This window comes from Panulirus ornatus, chromosome 51, assembly GCF_036320965.1.
Source record: "Panulirus ornatus isolate Po-2019 chromosome 51, ASM3632096v1, whole genome shotgun sequence".
NCBI lineage: Eukaryota > Metazoa > Arthropoda > Malacostraca > Decapoda > Palinuridae > Panulirus > Panulirus ornatus.
Genome location: NC_092274.1, coordinates 879,819 through 896,271, shown reverse-complemented (window position 1 = coordinate 896,271; position 16,453 = coordinate 879,819). Strand labels below are relative to the sequence as shown.

Sequence of the window (16,453 nt, the reverse complement as noted above, 5' to 3'; positions counted from 1 at the left end):
AAAAAAACAAGGGGGAGGATTTCCAGCCCCCACCCCCCTCCCTTCCCTTTTAGTCGCCTTCTACGACACGCAGGGAATACGTGGGAAGTATTCTTTCTCCCCTATCCCCAGGGATGATATATATATATATATATATATATATATATATATATATATATATATATATATATATATATATATATATATATATATATATAAAGACAAGTGGTAGTGTGTGGATGAGACAATGGTGTATAGTGAGTGTTGTGGGAGTGGTGTTGGTTACACCATCTCATCCAACATTCAGTTAGTAATATTGTCACACGAGTTTGAGGTAAGAAATACTGCACCGCACTACTGAGGAATACGTCAGCCTGTCTTATACATAAATTTCAATAAATCACAGAACGAGAAAGTTGTTTACCAGTATCTCCTTCTGACATGACAACGTGTATTACCACGACCCTCCCTGTTGTGGTGTTACCCACAGCCCTGACCCTCCCTGTAGTGATGTTAGCTGCAGCCCTGACCCTCCCTATAGTGGTGTTGCCTGCAACCCTGACCTTCCCTGCTGTGTTACCTGGCATTCAAGGATTAATGGAACAAGTGTACTGGTGTCAGTGTAAAATACACTAAGAAGATGATATTGGCTGTCTTTTTATCTTATAATACTCTGTTACCAAAGTTTTTGACTGATGCTTCTACTTATTTGTCTGGGAATTCAACTCGTAAAATGACCATAATTTTGATTCATTCTTGTAACTAACATCTGTTTGGCCTTTCAGAGGTAATGACCGTGCGATTCCAAGCAAGCGGAGTAGAAAGCACCTCCTCCATGTTAACATATAAGGGAACGCTGCCAGATCTGGATTCTTTCACAATCTGTTGTCATATTCGTCCTCACGCTCACCGTTACTACAGTAACATCATCTCCTATGGCACCAAGGACATCTCAGACCAAATCAACTTTGGTAAGAACGTACACTCAGGCTCCATTTTCTAGATCAAAAATTTCCCTTATAGTCTCACATTTCTCATAAAAAAGAAATCTGGATCAAGTCAACACATAAGTTAATTCCAGAGTCAAAGTTAACCTTACTGTCAAAGTTAACACTGGAGAGTTAATATCCACATCCATGTTGATAATCAAAGTTGTTTTGATTACTATCTGACATGTTTAACACAAACTAGTCCTAGTTTAAAGTGATTTAGCATCTAATATTAGTGTCTAAGGCAAAGTCTAAGTTCATCCTTATGTCTTAGTCGAAGTCCATCTTGATTTCCAAGTTAACATCCATCTTTACATCAGAGTAAAGTGAGGCAAGGAAATCAGATCTGACAGTGAAGAATCAAATTAGAGTAGAGAACCTCAGCTGTATAAAATCTAGGAGTGAGGGCTGACATCAATAAGTCAGCCAACAACAGCCCTCTATATAACAGTAACCTTTTGAAGTCAGCAGTCACCTTTTTACATAATGAGGATGGTAAGCAAGTCAGCCTTTATAAAAGCAGTAAGCTTATTGGACAGCAGTAAACTTACTATACACCAGCAAGCTTGCTAGACAAATCTAGACTTGTAAAAACAAATGTCAGCCCCTTAGACAACAGTAATTTTGTTCGAAACCAGTCACCTTATTACACAAGGTAGCTTGTTTGACAAGATTTAGCTATGTAGACAACACTTAGCTTGCTCGAACATAGTTTTTTAGTTTGCCAGTTGAGCTTAAGAAACACTTGGTCTTTAGATAGCCAATAGTTTGTTTATAACAGTGGTTATGGAAACAGTCAACTCTTACGGTAAGAGTAAACTTCATAAACTAAAAATCAGGTCTTACAGCAAAAATAATCTATAGGAAGGAAGGAGTACTCTTTAGACATTAGGCATCCTTTTCTGGAAATCAGCTCATTTAGCTGGAGGGTCACCTGGCCAGAACTCTTGATGCTCCTTCATGTTTGGGATAATTAGAACTTACATCTCTCAGTACCAAGTCTTGGATTATCAAACCAAATAGATATGAGTATTTAATTCTCTCTCTTTCTCTCTTTTAGTATCAAAGGAGTTCACTTGAATCTGATTTTGACTGTCAAGTAGTGTGTATAGTTTTGGTACCAACTCCTGAGCATTTTGGCTGCTCTATGAACTGTACAGTCTACCAAAGATGTCTTCTTTATTCCAGGAGTAAAGCTACATCATTGTTAACATATATTTGAATTACGTGTCAATTCCTTTCCCATATAGTTGACGTCCACCTTTCTACTGGTTGAGGGAATGCCTGTCTCTACTTGCTACGATACTTGTCCTATACTAATGCAAGTTGTTGGTTTCAGGTTACGAAAGTGAATTATTCTACTTCTGGGGATACAAAGGCCTTCTGGAAATGACAACAGGGGATATCACTCCCATTCTGTGGGTGTGGCAGCACATCTGCTTCACTCTAGACCTTCCTAGCCTTACCTGGTCCTTACATGTTAATGGTCGCAGCACACAAGGGGAATTCCCAAGCACTGCACTGCAAGAAGAAAAGGAGCTGAACTTTATACCTGGTGGTGGTCTCTTAATCATAGGACAAGAACAAGATGTGCTTGGCGGGGATTTTGACCCCACCCAGAGTCTTAATGCTGACCTGGCACTTCTTGCTATCTATGACCGAAAACTGACACGACAACAGCTACAAACCCTCAGTTCTTGTAAGAACATTTCCCTTACTCCCATCCTAAATTTTGACAAATTGCAGCAAAATTTTGAAGTAACTGGCGATGTTAATGTGAGCACAGTACAGCTGGAGGAGCCGTGCAGTCCAGAGACATATAGGCTCTTCCTTTTCCCTGAGAAAAGAAATTTTCACGAGCAAAAGATTTTATGTGGAGGTTTTGGTGGCAAGATAGCACTACCTGAGAACACAACTGAGAACACTATAATCTTCAGTCTTATTAAGAGTTATGAAGAGATTTGTTGGGCATCATCACTCGGGACCTTTTTGGGTGCAATAAGCAAGACCAATAGCAGCCACTGGTTTCATTATCTCACCAGTATCCCAGTGGAGTATTCCAATTTTCTAGACGGAAACACAAATAATCATCAGTGTGTAACACAGTTCATTGTGAAACCATATGAGAGGGATTGGACAACTGTATCATGTAAGACACAGCTGTGCACAATATGTCATCTCCCTGCACAGCTCAAACTTCTTTTACGAGGACTCTGTCATGATTCCCACATTGATACCAACTTCCTGGTTGCTGACACCCGAGAAGACCACATCCTTCTACGAGGCTACACATCATCTCAGATATACTGGAGCAATGGGTCATGGGTCTTGAGGTCTCTCAAATGGCCAGAAATCTGGGGTATCATGCAAACACAGTTCAGCCAAGATTACCCAATAGGACGACACAACTGGTCCATCCAAGGTGATGTCTGTGGGTCAGCAGACATGCCAGTGACCCTACTGCTGTCAGCATGTCCCTCTGGGAATTTCACTTGTAGTGATGGAAGTTGCTTTAGTGACAATCAGCGCTGTGACCTGCAGGCTGACTGTCCTGACCAGAGTGATGAGCAAGACTGTCAGCTGGTGGTACTACCTGATGGTTACAACACAGACCTGCCTCCTCCCCGACCCTCCCTTACACAACCCACAAATATTACTCTTGACATTGACATCATCCTGATAAGAAAGTTGGACATCCTGAAGATGCTGATCTTGTGTGACTTCACCCTTAAGATGAAGTGGTATGACCAGCGTCTAACTTTCCATAACTTGAAGAAAGTGGAAGAGCTAAATCAGGTGGATGCAGACGTGTGGATCCCGAAGCTGGGAGTGACAGGAACAGGAGCAAGTGAGGGAGATGTCATAATTAGGGCTCGTGAGATGTGGATAATCCGCCAGTCTGAACCGCTCCCTGATGACAAATCAAGGCCAACTGAAGGTAAGTTAACTGAGATGAACTGGTACCCTCTCACTGTAGCTTTAAAACCACACAGTGTAAAGGGTTGATCTTTATATTACCATTATTAACAACCTTCATCTTGTGACACATAACTCCCAATATTATCACTAGATTAGCTTAGTATTGTCTTGGAAGTAGAAGAGATAAATAAGAAAATCATTAGTGCAACTCAGCATATCGACTTTACTGAAAATTTGCCACAGATACCAGGAAATGAACAAACTGATGCCACAGATACCAGGAAATGAACAAACTGATAAGTGCAGAAGGAATGAAGTGACTGAAATTTCACAGGAAAATTATTTTAACTTCAACATGAGTCACCCAACAATACCTTCCATATTCCTTTAGCTTTATTTAACTAAAGATCCTATCCATAAATCATAGTCTGACAGGAGTAGATTTTAACAAATCTTGAAAGAGTTTTCACATGTTTATGTGCTCACTGATCTAATAATCATTTATATTCATCTTGGCTTTTGTGGTAAATGCTGAAAAAAATAAGCATATTACTTAGCTTATCCTACAATTTTGGTTGCTTTGCACATGCCTTTCTCTATTTATGGTATTTCATCTCTATCTTCCAAGTGTCAAAATGTGTCAGGTTTTCCATTAATTCTTTAAATTCATTACCCTAATCACCCCTGAGAATAACTCCTTAGTATCTGTGATACAATGCAAGAGTAAATAATTATCATATATCCATCATGTTATAGCAGTCTTTAATTGACAAAATTGCATATTTCTAGCTCTGATTAATAGCAGGAACTGTGAAACACATTGCAATACCAAACACATTGCTAATATTTGTTTAGTGAGGAAGTATATGAGGGCCACCATTCATGCTTCTATTTTTTGATCTTGTAAAACGAGTCTACATTTTGTATGCTGAGTGAAGTGAAAAACATTCCTAACTTTATCTCAAAGATAAGCTTTTATATCCAATAAGATCCAAAATTGACTAGTCTAGTATATCACAAACTAAACTTGTTTTAGCTTTTAAAAGGCTGAGCAAGCCTACCCCAAATCTAACTTAAGCCTACCCTAAATCAAACTCAATCCTACTTTATAAGATTGTTACCCTAACCCAAAATTTACCTAGTCTTGCTAGTTCACAAGTTAGACGGAGTTTACCAAGACTAAACCCATCCAATCTGAGCTAGGTTGCAACGTTGAGCTTCTAAACAAATCTTGGCCTGGGTTATAAGGCTATGCTACCTAAGGCCAAATCTGACCTATATTAACCTAAACAGCATTACTAAGCTGAGTTAGCACACATCAGGTTGGGTTAAACGTAGTTCAGTTTTCATATCAAATTCCACAATTTCTCTGATGTTAAAAACCCTCCTCACTTAATGAAATTCACATAAAACTGCAGGATAAGGGAAGGGATTGAACATTTAATGGACATGGAAGGCATTCTCCTCTCACAAATTTCTCATTTCTACCATCAAAGCAATTGTCCTATAAAGTTATATAAAACAAATATTGAATAATGACACAAAAGGAAATAAACAATTACCTAAATAATATATCTACAGTAGCACTGACATGAAACTGTGTTGTGACACTGCCAGCAGTAAAGGACATGATTGCTGTTTTCCATGTTAGTGAAGAAGCGCCAGGATGAGACAAAGAAACGCCACATCCGTGCACATCCATTCTCTAGCAGTCATATGCAATGCACTGAATCCACAGCTCCCTATCCACAATCAAGTATCAAAGACCTTTCCATAGTATACCACAAAAACTTTGTATGCCCTGGTCCAGTCCATTGACGGCATGTCGACCCCAGTATACCACACTGTTCCCATTCACTCTTTCCTGTGCATGCCTTTTATCCTCCTGCACTTTCAGACCCTGATCGCTCAAAATCTTTTTTACTCAATGCTTCCACCTCCAACTTGGTCTCCCAGTTCTACTTGTTCCCTCCACTTCTGACAATATACACACTAATAATTATACAGCTTGAGGACTATGAGCTTTTACCAGACAACTTCCACTAGTCCAGCCTCAGGAGCACTGTGTCCTCTTATGGCTAAGTATTGCATTATGTTGACAAGAGGATCTGCTCTACAAAGGTGTACTGCTGGTAACTAACCAAGTAGAAAATGTTACTTGAGATTCATCTTTACATAAAAACTTCAACTTTTGACTACTTTTGTTTTCTCTTGAATACATTTTCAGAGAAAATATAGGTTTATCTCAATCTTTTTTCTAGATATCTCATAACCCGCTGCTGTGAATGTGATTTTCATGTTGCTACACTGAAAGAGATTGAATGTACTATATAAGCATGAGAACCACATTTCTTTTCAGCAGCAAGTAATGAGATGTCCAGACATAAAAAGTAACAAAGTACACATGCTTGAGTAAAAGTAAAAGAAGTTAATATGAATCAGTAAAATACCAAAGGATGTTAACATCTAAAGCACCAAACTAAAAATTGATTCAGAAATGATCTACTTAAGCATAGTAACACAGTATCTCTACTCAGTTAGTTAACCCAACACATCTGCATAACTTGCTTGTAACACCAAACTTATGATATAACTCTCTGGTTTACAATATCTGGTTGTGAGATATTACTTTTTTACTCTTCTACACAATAGAATTTGTCAGGGAGCATAAACCACAAGTGTTCCTGGCTGAATTTCTTTGTTGCTTGACAGACTTGGTGTTCATGGGGGAGAAGAACCCAGTTGGGTTGTGGCAGAAGACTACTACCACTTTTGCCTGCCAGTTTGACCTGGCCTACTACCCATTCGATTCCCAGCGATGTCAGCTGGACTTTGAGATGCGGAGTGGAAGCATGACCTTCATAACACTCTTCAACAACTCCATTAGATACACTGGTGAGAGGCAGCTGCTGGAGTATCAGGTGGATGAGGTGTCCTCACTGGTTGGCTCCTTCAGGAACTACAGCATTGTGCGGGTGTACTTGGACCTTAAAAACCAGTTCCGATATTACATCACGAGCACATACATCCCCACAGGCCTCCTAGTCACCATTACCTACCTTACTTTTTTCTTCCCCATTGAGGATTTCAATGAACGAGTCATGGTCTCCTTAACATCCCTACTAGTGCTGGCAGCGCTCTTCACCCAGACTGCCGCCACCATCCCCAAAACTGCCTACTTGAAGCTCATTGATATCTGGTTTGTGTTTGTGATTTCCTTTGACTTCCTGGTAGTGGTGATGTTAGTGTTTATCAACTACAAGAGGGATGCGGCCATGACAGGCATCAAATTCGTGAAGGTGACGCCCTCTGGAGTGCAAAAGAACAATCGAAGTTCCTACATCAGTGCAATGCAAATAAATCACATTTGTATTATTCTCTACCCCATTGCTGGCCTGACATTCTGTATCGTATATCTCAGATACTGTATTTCTGGTATATAACACATATACATCTGCTGGTGTTGGCTTGTAACATGTTTATATCTGGTGCTGGTTGCATTTGCATGTGACATGTATATATCTTGAGGTGCTAGCCTGTAATACCTACATATCCGGTAGTGTTGGCCTGTAACATGTTCCTCTCAGTGCTGGCAGCTTGTAACACCAGGTTCTCTGTGGTGTCAGTTGGCATAACATATCAGCTTGTCAGGTGCATCAGATTGTAACACCAGCTTCTCAGTGGTCTCATGTATAACATAACTTTTCATTGATATTAGCTTGTAAGACATAAACTTCTCAATGGTGTCGTCTTATAACACGTCAACATGTCACTGGTATCAGCTTGTAACATCTACAACTGGATGTTGATCTGTTCATACATCCATTTGTCTCCAACTCTAATGTTTGCCTTAAAAGGATCTGCACATATATGCTGTTGGTTTGTTACACAATATTATTTGTAATTCTAGCCTGTAACATTTCTACTTATGTATGTCTAGCCTGTAAAAATTCCTACCCCTGCACAATTGGTCTGTAACATTTCTGCTTTTGTATGGATGGCCTATAGCAATTCTACTGAGGAGTGGCTGGCTGGCAACATTTACATGCAACATTTCTACCTTGGACTGAATAGCCTGTAATATTTCTCCCTGCAAAGTTGGCACATAACACTTCTACCTCTGATGATTAGCCTGTAACATTCATATTTGCATATGGTTGGCCTGTAGTATTTCTACTTTTGTACTGATGGCCTTTACATTTCTACTCTTCAATGGCTGGCTTGTAAAATATTCACTTTTGTACTGTTGCTGTGACACATTCCTACTTTTGTACAGTTTGCTTGAAACAATGTTATTTTTGTATGGCTGGCCAGTAACATTTCTTCTTTTGTATGGTTCTCCTGAAACATCTTTCTATGGTTAGCCATTAACATTACTTTTGTATGGTTGGCATGTAACAATTCTACCTATGTATGGTTGGCCTGTATTATCTTTGTCAGTATGTCTACCCTGTGAGTACACCTCCTGTGAGTCCACCATTGCATCCACTGTGTCCATCACAACTGTGAGTAGATAACCGATGTGAGTAATTCACCACTATGAATTCATCTCCCGTCATTCCACCATCATTGTGTTCATCACCAATGTGACTACATTACCTTTATGAGTCCATCACCATTGTTAGCACAACTGTAAGAGCACATTACCAGTGAAATCATCACACAATACTGAGATTACAACATCACAATGAGTTCATCATCACCACTGTGCATACATTGCTAATGTGTGTACTTCATCAGCGTGAGTACATCAGCATTATGAGTTATTACCTTACACTGCAGTTATTGCAAGTCCACCAATATGAGTCAATCATCATTATGATTACCTTTACAAATCCATCATCATTGTGAGTGCATCATCTTATGTTTGTTCATCACCAGTGTGAGCACATTACAATTTTGAAAGCATCATCACTATGAGTCCCTTATCGTTGTAAGTCCACCATTGAATTCACCATTTTGAGTACACCGCTATTGAGTCTACTGCCACTCTGAGTACATCACGATTATGATTGCATCACTACTGAGAGTCCATCATCACTGTCTGTACATCACCACAGAGAGTACATCCTCACTATAAGTACATTACCATTAAGAGTTCATTACCACTGTGAGTACACCACCATTCTGAGTGCATCAGCATTATGCGTCATTTGTCACTGTAAATACATCAGTATCAAGAGTCCATCAATAATTTTCAGTACATATCAACTATGAGAACATCATCATTACGAGTCCATCATCCTTTTGCCTTGTTTCTTGTTCCTCTTGAAAGAGTGTATGTTCATGTATTCTGTGCTGAACATTATCAGACTACTTGTATAACTTCCTTCACAATCATGTAATAAATTACCTTTAACTTAGTCTGCTGGAGTGGAAGATTATAATGAAACTAAAACCTTTATTATCTCCTAATAAAAGTTTTAGTTTCTTTACTGGTTATGTAGTGTTAGTATATTTTTGTTCACCAAGACTCCTTAAGCTTTACAGCTTCTTCAAGGCTCCCTCTGAGCATGACATCCTGGTTTAAAAGTGTCACATGTCCAGCAAACTCTTCTTACAGCTGTGGTAGATGTCCTTCCCTATATAAGTAAAATAATTATGTAGTTCCTACATCAGTTGCCTGTAAAATACTCCTTCATTAACTACTTCAGCTACAGATTAAAGAAATTATGACAAATCTAAAGCACTTATCTAAGTATTTCTGATGTCTACTTTTTTCAAATACAGAGCCAGAGGCAGATAAAGTACTGTACCATCCTACCAGCCTTATTTCAGCCCTAAAAAACTGCTAAAAACAATAATCATAGACAAATTCGGTGAATTCCTAAAACCTTAACAGACTGACAAGTGACCATAAACATGGACGTTGGAATAAAAGATTATGCTTATAAAACTGACTGAATTCTTTAGGAATATGCATCATAACTTGGACTCCAAAATGCCCTCTGGTTTTATAAGCCTTTCATTTCGTAATGCCTCAGACACAATACTAAATACAAGATTTTTAAGTAAAACTAAATAACATGCCATACAAAAGAAGAATGTGCATGACAGTGCATTAGCTCACTAATAGAAAATGATAGGTATCAAATGGGGAAGCATGCAACTAGCATCACATGACATATGGGAGACCACATAGCTCAGTCTTATGGCCCACACTTTTCATTATCTACATCAGCTACCTGGAGACAGGACTCACCAGCAGCCTATGAATAGAAATTATGAAATATGGCCCACTAAAAGGAAGACTACCTGAAGATTCATAAGGAATGAGAGAATGTGAAGTGGCCAGAGACAAGGAAAAAGGATTTCTAAGCACGCAAAACATAAATCACAAATACAAAATGCTCAGTGAATCATCAATAAAAGACTACCCAAAGATTTATAGGGACTCAGAGAAACATGGACTGGTCAGAGACATGGTAAAGAGATTTCAACACAACATGAAAAATAACGCCTTTAGGCACAAGAAAATATAAATCACAAATGCAAAAAGCTCAGTTAATCATCAACAAAAGAAAAAGACTTTGGAATGATTATTAATGATGACCTAAAATAAAGAAAATGATGACTTCTTGCATATGATAAAGCCTAGAGATTGCTCGCCTTTATAACTAGAAATATAAACTACAACACAAAGCATATAATGCTTAATCTGTATAACATTCAGGTCAGATCTCACTTGGAATATGCTGTTCAATTCTGTTCACAAAACATTATGAAAGGATGTACAAAGACTTGAAAAAATTCAAAGAACAGCAACCAAACTAATCCCATCACTTTAAGATATGACTCATGAGGAAAAACTCAAGACATAATATAATTTTCTCTAAAAATACAGAATCTGAGGAGATTCAACAGAAGTGTCAAAATCTTTAGTAATTTTGACAAAAAAAAATAAATAAATTCACATTACACAAGAGTTTCAGTGACCCAATTCAGATGTAATAGGAACATGGAAAAGTGTTTTGTTAAGTTGCAGTGATAAAACACTTTAATAAACTATCTTCAAAAAATAGTAAGACAAATCCATCAATAATATCTAACTTTAGTTAATAACACAGCCTTACAAACACATGATTCAACTTATCTTTCCCAGTGTAGCTGTTTGTGTAATTGGTAGGGAACTCAAATATGCACAATTTCCAGTAAAATTTCAATTGTAACATACTTTCTCTACTCTGTGTTACATGACTTTTTTCATTTTTCTTTCCTGTTGGCAGTTGAGCTGCAGGAAGAGGCCACCCGAGAGGTGACTTCTACTTAAATATCCTGTTTCTGACATAATTCAAAGTCAGCAGATAACTTTGTCATGAACCATCAGGTCACTTATTATGTTCTTCCCATGTACAGCACTACTTTTCTCCTAAAAGTGATGCTATGAAACTTTCTGTCTTCTCTCATCCTCCCTATTCCTGTAACCTTTCAACCTTTAAAATATTTATTATTAAATCAGGTATAAAAACCTAAGGAGCTATAATTACTTTCTTCATTCTATTACTCATATCTTTATTTACATCCAAGATGGCCATGACTGGGGTATCTTTTGACTTTGCCATGTTAGTCACTATATAAAAAACTACCAGTGCCTACTGATACAAAGAATTCATAAAAGAAAAAACAGAAATCTTAGTATTATATTCAGACACTGTGCTACATTTAGAAAATCTGTCAGAAAACTGATTATGCAAACTATTTTCTAAGACACATATAAATCTTAACTTTTGAATCTCCCTTACACAGCAGTCATAATGAATCTACAAAATGTGCCAATGACTAGATTCCACAAGCTTACTGACTACATTAATCAACACATCAACAATAAACAAAGATGACTTTCCTGGTATGTACAAAGGGCAGCTGTTAATAAAGGCTCTCCACTTCAATTTTGGAAATCTCTGGCCTTAGGTTTTGTTGGAAAAATAAAAATAGTCTTTCTTTTCCTTCGCACAAAAATTCTTTAAAAATGAGTTGTACTTTCTAGCAGAATACATATGTTGAAGAAAGCAGAAGGGACCTTAAGCAATTTTATCAAGTTGATCTTCAGCTTTGAATCCATCCATGGCTGTAAGAATGCAGGGAGATTTATTCTAAATAAGTTATTGATTCCAATTCTAGAAGTATTTAAAAATTATGAACATCATACTTTACCCAGCAAAACAGTACAACTTTCTATAAATGTATTTCAAAATATGTAAGAAAAAAAAAAGGTTTTTACATATCATAAACTTTACAACCTTTAGAGATTTCATACACTTTTCTTTAAAGCAATTATATAAAAAAGAAGCACAGTACATCTAATCAAATGGCAAACTCACACTTAATAGATACAGTTCCATATAATAAAGCATCCATGTATCATCCCCATGCTTGAGTCTTGCAGTAGTGGAGGACTAGCTTGCCATCAGACCCAAAGCACTCATACAGATTCCTGATGATCTGGTCTGGCGCAGGGGCAAAGCTTTGGTTCACATACACAAACTATTGAAGGAAGAGAAAAATATTCATTACCACATACACTTCCCAACACTGTGACTCATATCTTAAATTTGTCTTTCTTCAAAAATAAAAGAACAAATATGGTAACCAAAGTTCTGCAAAAGAGAAGGTGGAGTCTCAGTTGAAGGCAAATTATACCTGCAAGATAATCCATTCCAGGGGGAAAGTATTCTCATCATCTTGATATTCATTCTAACAGTCTACTGATTGGTAACTACAGATGGAAGTATCACCATTCTGCACCAATGAGATGGGTAATGACATTGTCTACCGATGCAGGCCCTATCCAAGGCCAGACTTATTCCTCCCGATGAGGCCCTATCCAAGGCCAGACTTATTCCTCTATCAATTCCAGATGCATGCACAGTGTACATATCTCAGCAGTGTACAAAGAGGATATGCTTCACAAGGGATCATATATACTATTGCAAAAGTCATCTAATCATTCTCCAGTTTCAGGATAAAAGTTGCCCTACTAAACTTTACAGTACAGTACACTGACAACAGCAGCAGAAGACTCGGATAATTATATGGTAACAGACTCCCTACAAGAACAGTACTCTGTAATAAATGAAAATTTGCTGAACAGAAAATAATTCATGATTCAAAGTATCAAGTTTGAAAACACACTCATGAAAGGCAATCTTGAGATCCTGAGTGATGCTGAAGCAAATTAATCATTAACTCCTTAACCCGACCTCACTTAAATCTACACTGCCCAGTAAAGGGGACCTCATTTAGCTAAACATTTCATGCTTTCACAGTACCAATCAATTTCAGTTAATCTAGGGAGGTGGCACAAAATGCCTTAGTCCTCTTTACACATGCAATTAAAAATAAGTTCTTCACTTACCCATCAGCCATGGCATGGGGAGGATATTACAGTATTCTGCTAGAAAGTGTGGGTGACATCAAGTATTTACTCTCTAACAATAAGTAGATTAGCAATCCATATCATAATCTACATGTCGATAAATATATACCTGATGAAGACAAAAAGAACCAAACATAGCAACACATATAAATAAGGTGGTGGCACTTGAGATGTCAAAACCAGACTGTGAGCTGCTTGGAGCATATTTCACCAGGGGAAAGTGCTGGCATATTTCATTTGTTTCTGATTTTTTTTTCTCTTCTTAAACAGTGCTTTCATATAATGAGAAAAAATGCTTTCCCCTTTATTTGAAAAACCAGTTTTCAGAAAACCCAAGAATTTCAATTCAAATGCCTGCTTAGGGGGTTAACTTTTTGAAAAAGGTACATTAGGGTACCAGTTTCACTGTACTTAACCAAATGATGCACCTCTATGGACAACATTTCTAGAGGACTATCATCTCATATTCAAGCATACCATATCATAGAGCATTAAAACAGATGTCAATTCTTGCCAAGTATTGCTAAGCTACTCCCTGCTAAAGGTGGCTATGATGGACCTAAATATCAATGGGTTTGTCTGTGTCTCAGTTTTCATTTCTTGACAACAGTACCATCCAATCTTCTCAAAGAAGCTACAGTTCTAATAATCTTATATCTACCTTCCTATCCTGGATTTCTATTACTAATTTAGGGAGTCAAAACCATTATATAGTTATCCATTATATAGTCATCCTCATATACCAAGATTACACATCTATCTTTGGGTTTTGTATCATCTTGACCGAGGTTAAAAGACTTCTTAATGAACAAAACAGACCACAGTAAATTCAGTACTTATTTAAGTTTGAAAGTACTTTGATAAAACATAAATCATATGACACAACATACCAAGGTGTCAGAGGATTCTAGTTTGAGATATTTGCGAATAAATTCGGCAACCCATCCGACAGGCTTTTCTCCTTCCACAGCCCATTTCTTCTTCTTCATGATAGGAGCATCACCAGTAGCCTTTAATAAGACATCAACTGAAAACAGTTTTTCATTAGCAAATGGCAATGGAAATGTTATCAAGTTAGCATACAGAAAAAAGTATCTACTTTTGCAACACATTCATATTTGGGCATATCATAATGAGTATAACAGATTAAAAACATGACAATTTCTATTCCATCGACAAACATGGTGGAAAAAATCATGATAAAACAAGCCTGGTAGCAACAATATTACCTGTAATGCCAATGGTAGAACAACACACCCATGTACTTTACATGACTAAATCTACTTTTTTATAGTTCATTTTCTATTTCTTTTGAATAGAAATATCATATCACAACTGGGGGGGGGCACACACACACACACACACACACACACACACACACATACACACACACACAAAGAGAGAGAAAACTCTAATCAGAGATCAGATGGTTGAGGGATACTGAAAAATCAAAAAATAATACTGAAAGCAAAAGTAAAAATCACTGATATACCAATAATTTCCAGAGCCTGTATCATATATTCTTAAATGATTTTAAGATATGAGGATTACTTAAATCAGAGAAAATATGGGTGTTTTCTGATGGTAAAGTTGCTAGTACCAGGTGAAACATTACCTACACATAGGAAACCTCACCCTATCTCTTTTCCAGGTGTTTTACCTAATTTTATATCAAATAACCCCACTTTCCCTGATAAACACGACCCTCACCAATATCATATCTAATTTCATTCACTAAAGTATGATACCCCAAATGATGTTCTACAGCTTTTATTGTATTTTCGAAACACCACACGCACATCTGAATAAAATCACTCTACATCCAAGGCCAACAGTGATGCAAAATTCAATTGGAGTTTTACTATAAAATCATTCACCCTTCAAAAAAATTCTCATTTCTAGCATTGACAACTGCACTGCGAATTCATTCTTTTGCATATAAAACTGATTAATGAGATGACACAACTTAAGCACATGTAAATAATTGACCCTTAAATTCAATACTAAAACTGAAATATAACTATACAATCTACAGTTTCTCCGTGAAGACAATTATCATAAAATGCGCTGCTTGCAAATCCGTTTTATCTACATGAACACACAAAGAGCCCTGCAGATGCATTTCGACTATCAGCAAGAAACAAAAAATTAGTAATGACAACGATTTCAAATGCAAACATCCACCATAAGGTAGACATCGGATGCTAAGGGAAATTACATGAGGTTTTAAAATCTGATAATCTGGTATACTACAACGACATTTACTTATTCAACCCCTCATTACCCATGCTCTTCAGAACCTTAATCAGGACCGACTTCTCTATTATGGTAAAAGAAATATCAATGCTCAATAGCAGATGAAGCCTAACTACACGAAGTGTACGGATTCAGTATCACCTGTTTCGTTATATTCTACTACGAAATAAGCTAGTGCGAGATTAGGATTATATCCTCACTTTTTTTGTACACTGTTGGTTTACTGTCAGGTTCTTGATGGGTTTCTGACACAGGTTCTTGAGGTGGAAGACTTTTATCCTTCTCTTCGTCCATTGTTTGTTTACATTTAAGTTTCACTCCCACCCGTCACCTCATGACGTCACATTCAGGGGCACAAAGATCTCATATATTAACGTGGCGAATTGAAAAGCTTATGATATCTTGTTATGTGTTAATTTTACACCTCTTTTCCCGTTAATTCGCTGAGGTGAAAAGGTAGCATTAAGTAATGACCGTAGGTATTAAATTGGTTGAACTTGATTCGTACTGATAATTATGAGACTTACCAGGTCCAACCTTGGCAAGTGCCATTGTCATATGACAGCCAACTATCTGGATGTATAAGTCTTATGTATTTGGTCAGGCGGGACACTATTGGTAAATGTCTCAAGATATATCTGGTATCTTAACATATGTGGTGCCGGTACACAAGATGGGTTTTAAAGGAGGTTTAATAAATATGGACTTATGGAATAAAACTGTTCTTAGAGCAGCAGTTCAAGGATATATCATAGGCAGTCTCTGGAAAATGAAACTGATTTGCTTAATTAGTTCGTAAAACATTAAGTTCACTGACCAGGTGGTAAAATATGAAGATGACTTTCAATACTTCTATGCAACTACCTATTTTCTAAGACAATGCTCAGGTCTTATGTTCATATTCATCTATGATCCCCACAGCCACATTTGTCAA

The 16,453-nt window shown here is 37.4% G+C and overlaps 2 protein-coding genes across 3 annotated transcripts; one reads left to right on the top strand and one right to left on the bottom strand.

Annotated features, from left to right (window-relative positions):
* Nucleotides 1–419: 419 nt before the first annotated feature.
* Nucleotides 420–7,330, top strand: LOC139764743 (uncharacterized). Its single transcript, XM_071691608.1, has 4 exons — nucleotides 420–595; nucleotides 765–950; nucleotides 2,308–3,906; nucleotides 6,600–7,330. The coding sequence occupies exons 2-4, from the start codon at nucleotides 770–772 to the stop codon at nucleotides 7,328–7,330; spliced, it is 2,511 nt and encodes an 836-aa protein (XP_071547709.1). The 5' UTR covers nucleotides 420–595; nucleotides 765–769.
* A 4,044-nt stretch (nucleotides 7,331–11,374) lies between these two features.
* Atg12 (Autophagy-related 12) lies at nucleotides 11,375–15,875 on the bottom strand. 2 transcript variants are annotated; one of them, XM_071691686.1, is made up of 4 exons: nucleotides 15,720–15,875; nucleotides 14,154–14,290; nucleotides 12,209–12,371; nucleotides 11,375–11,955 (listed from the first exon to the last, which is right to left on the bottom strand). In XM_071691686.1, exons 1-3 carry the CDS (start codon nucleotides 15,811–15,813, stop codon nucleotides 12,249–12,251), a joined length of 354 nt encoding a protein of 117 aa, XP_071547787.1. In that variant the 5' UTR covers nucleotides 15,814–15,875; the 3' UTR covers nucleotides 11,375–11,955; nucleotides 12,209–12,248. The 2 variants fall into 2 exon arrangements, with proteins under 2 accessions (XP_071547787.1, XP_071547786.1); XM_071691685.1 differs by having other exon boundaries at nucleotides 11,375–12,371.
* Between the last annotated feature and the right edge of the window lie 578 nt (nucleotides 15,876–16,453).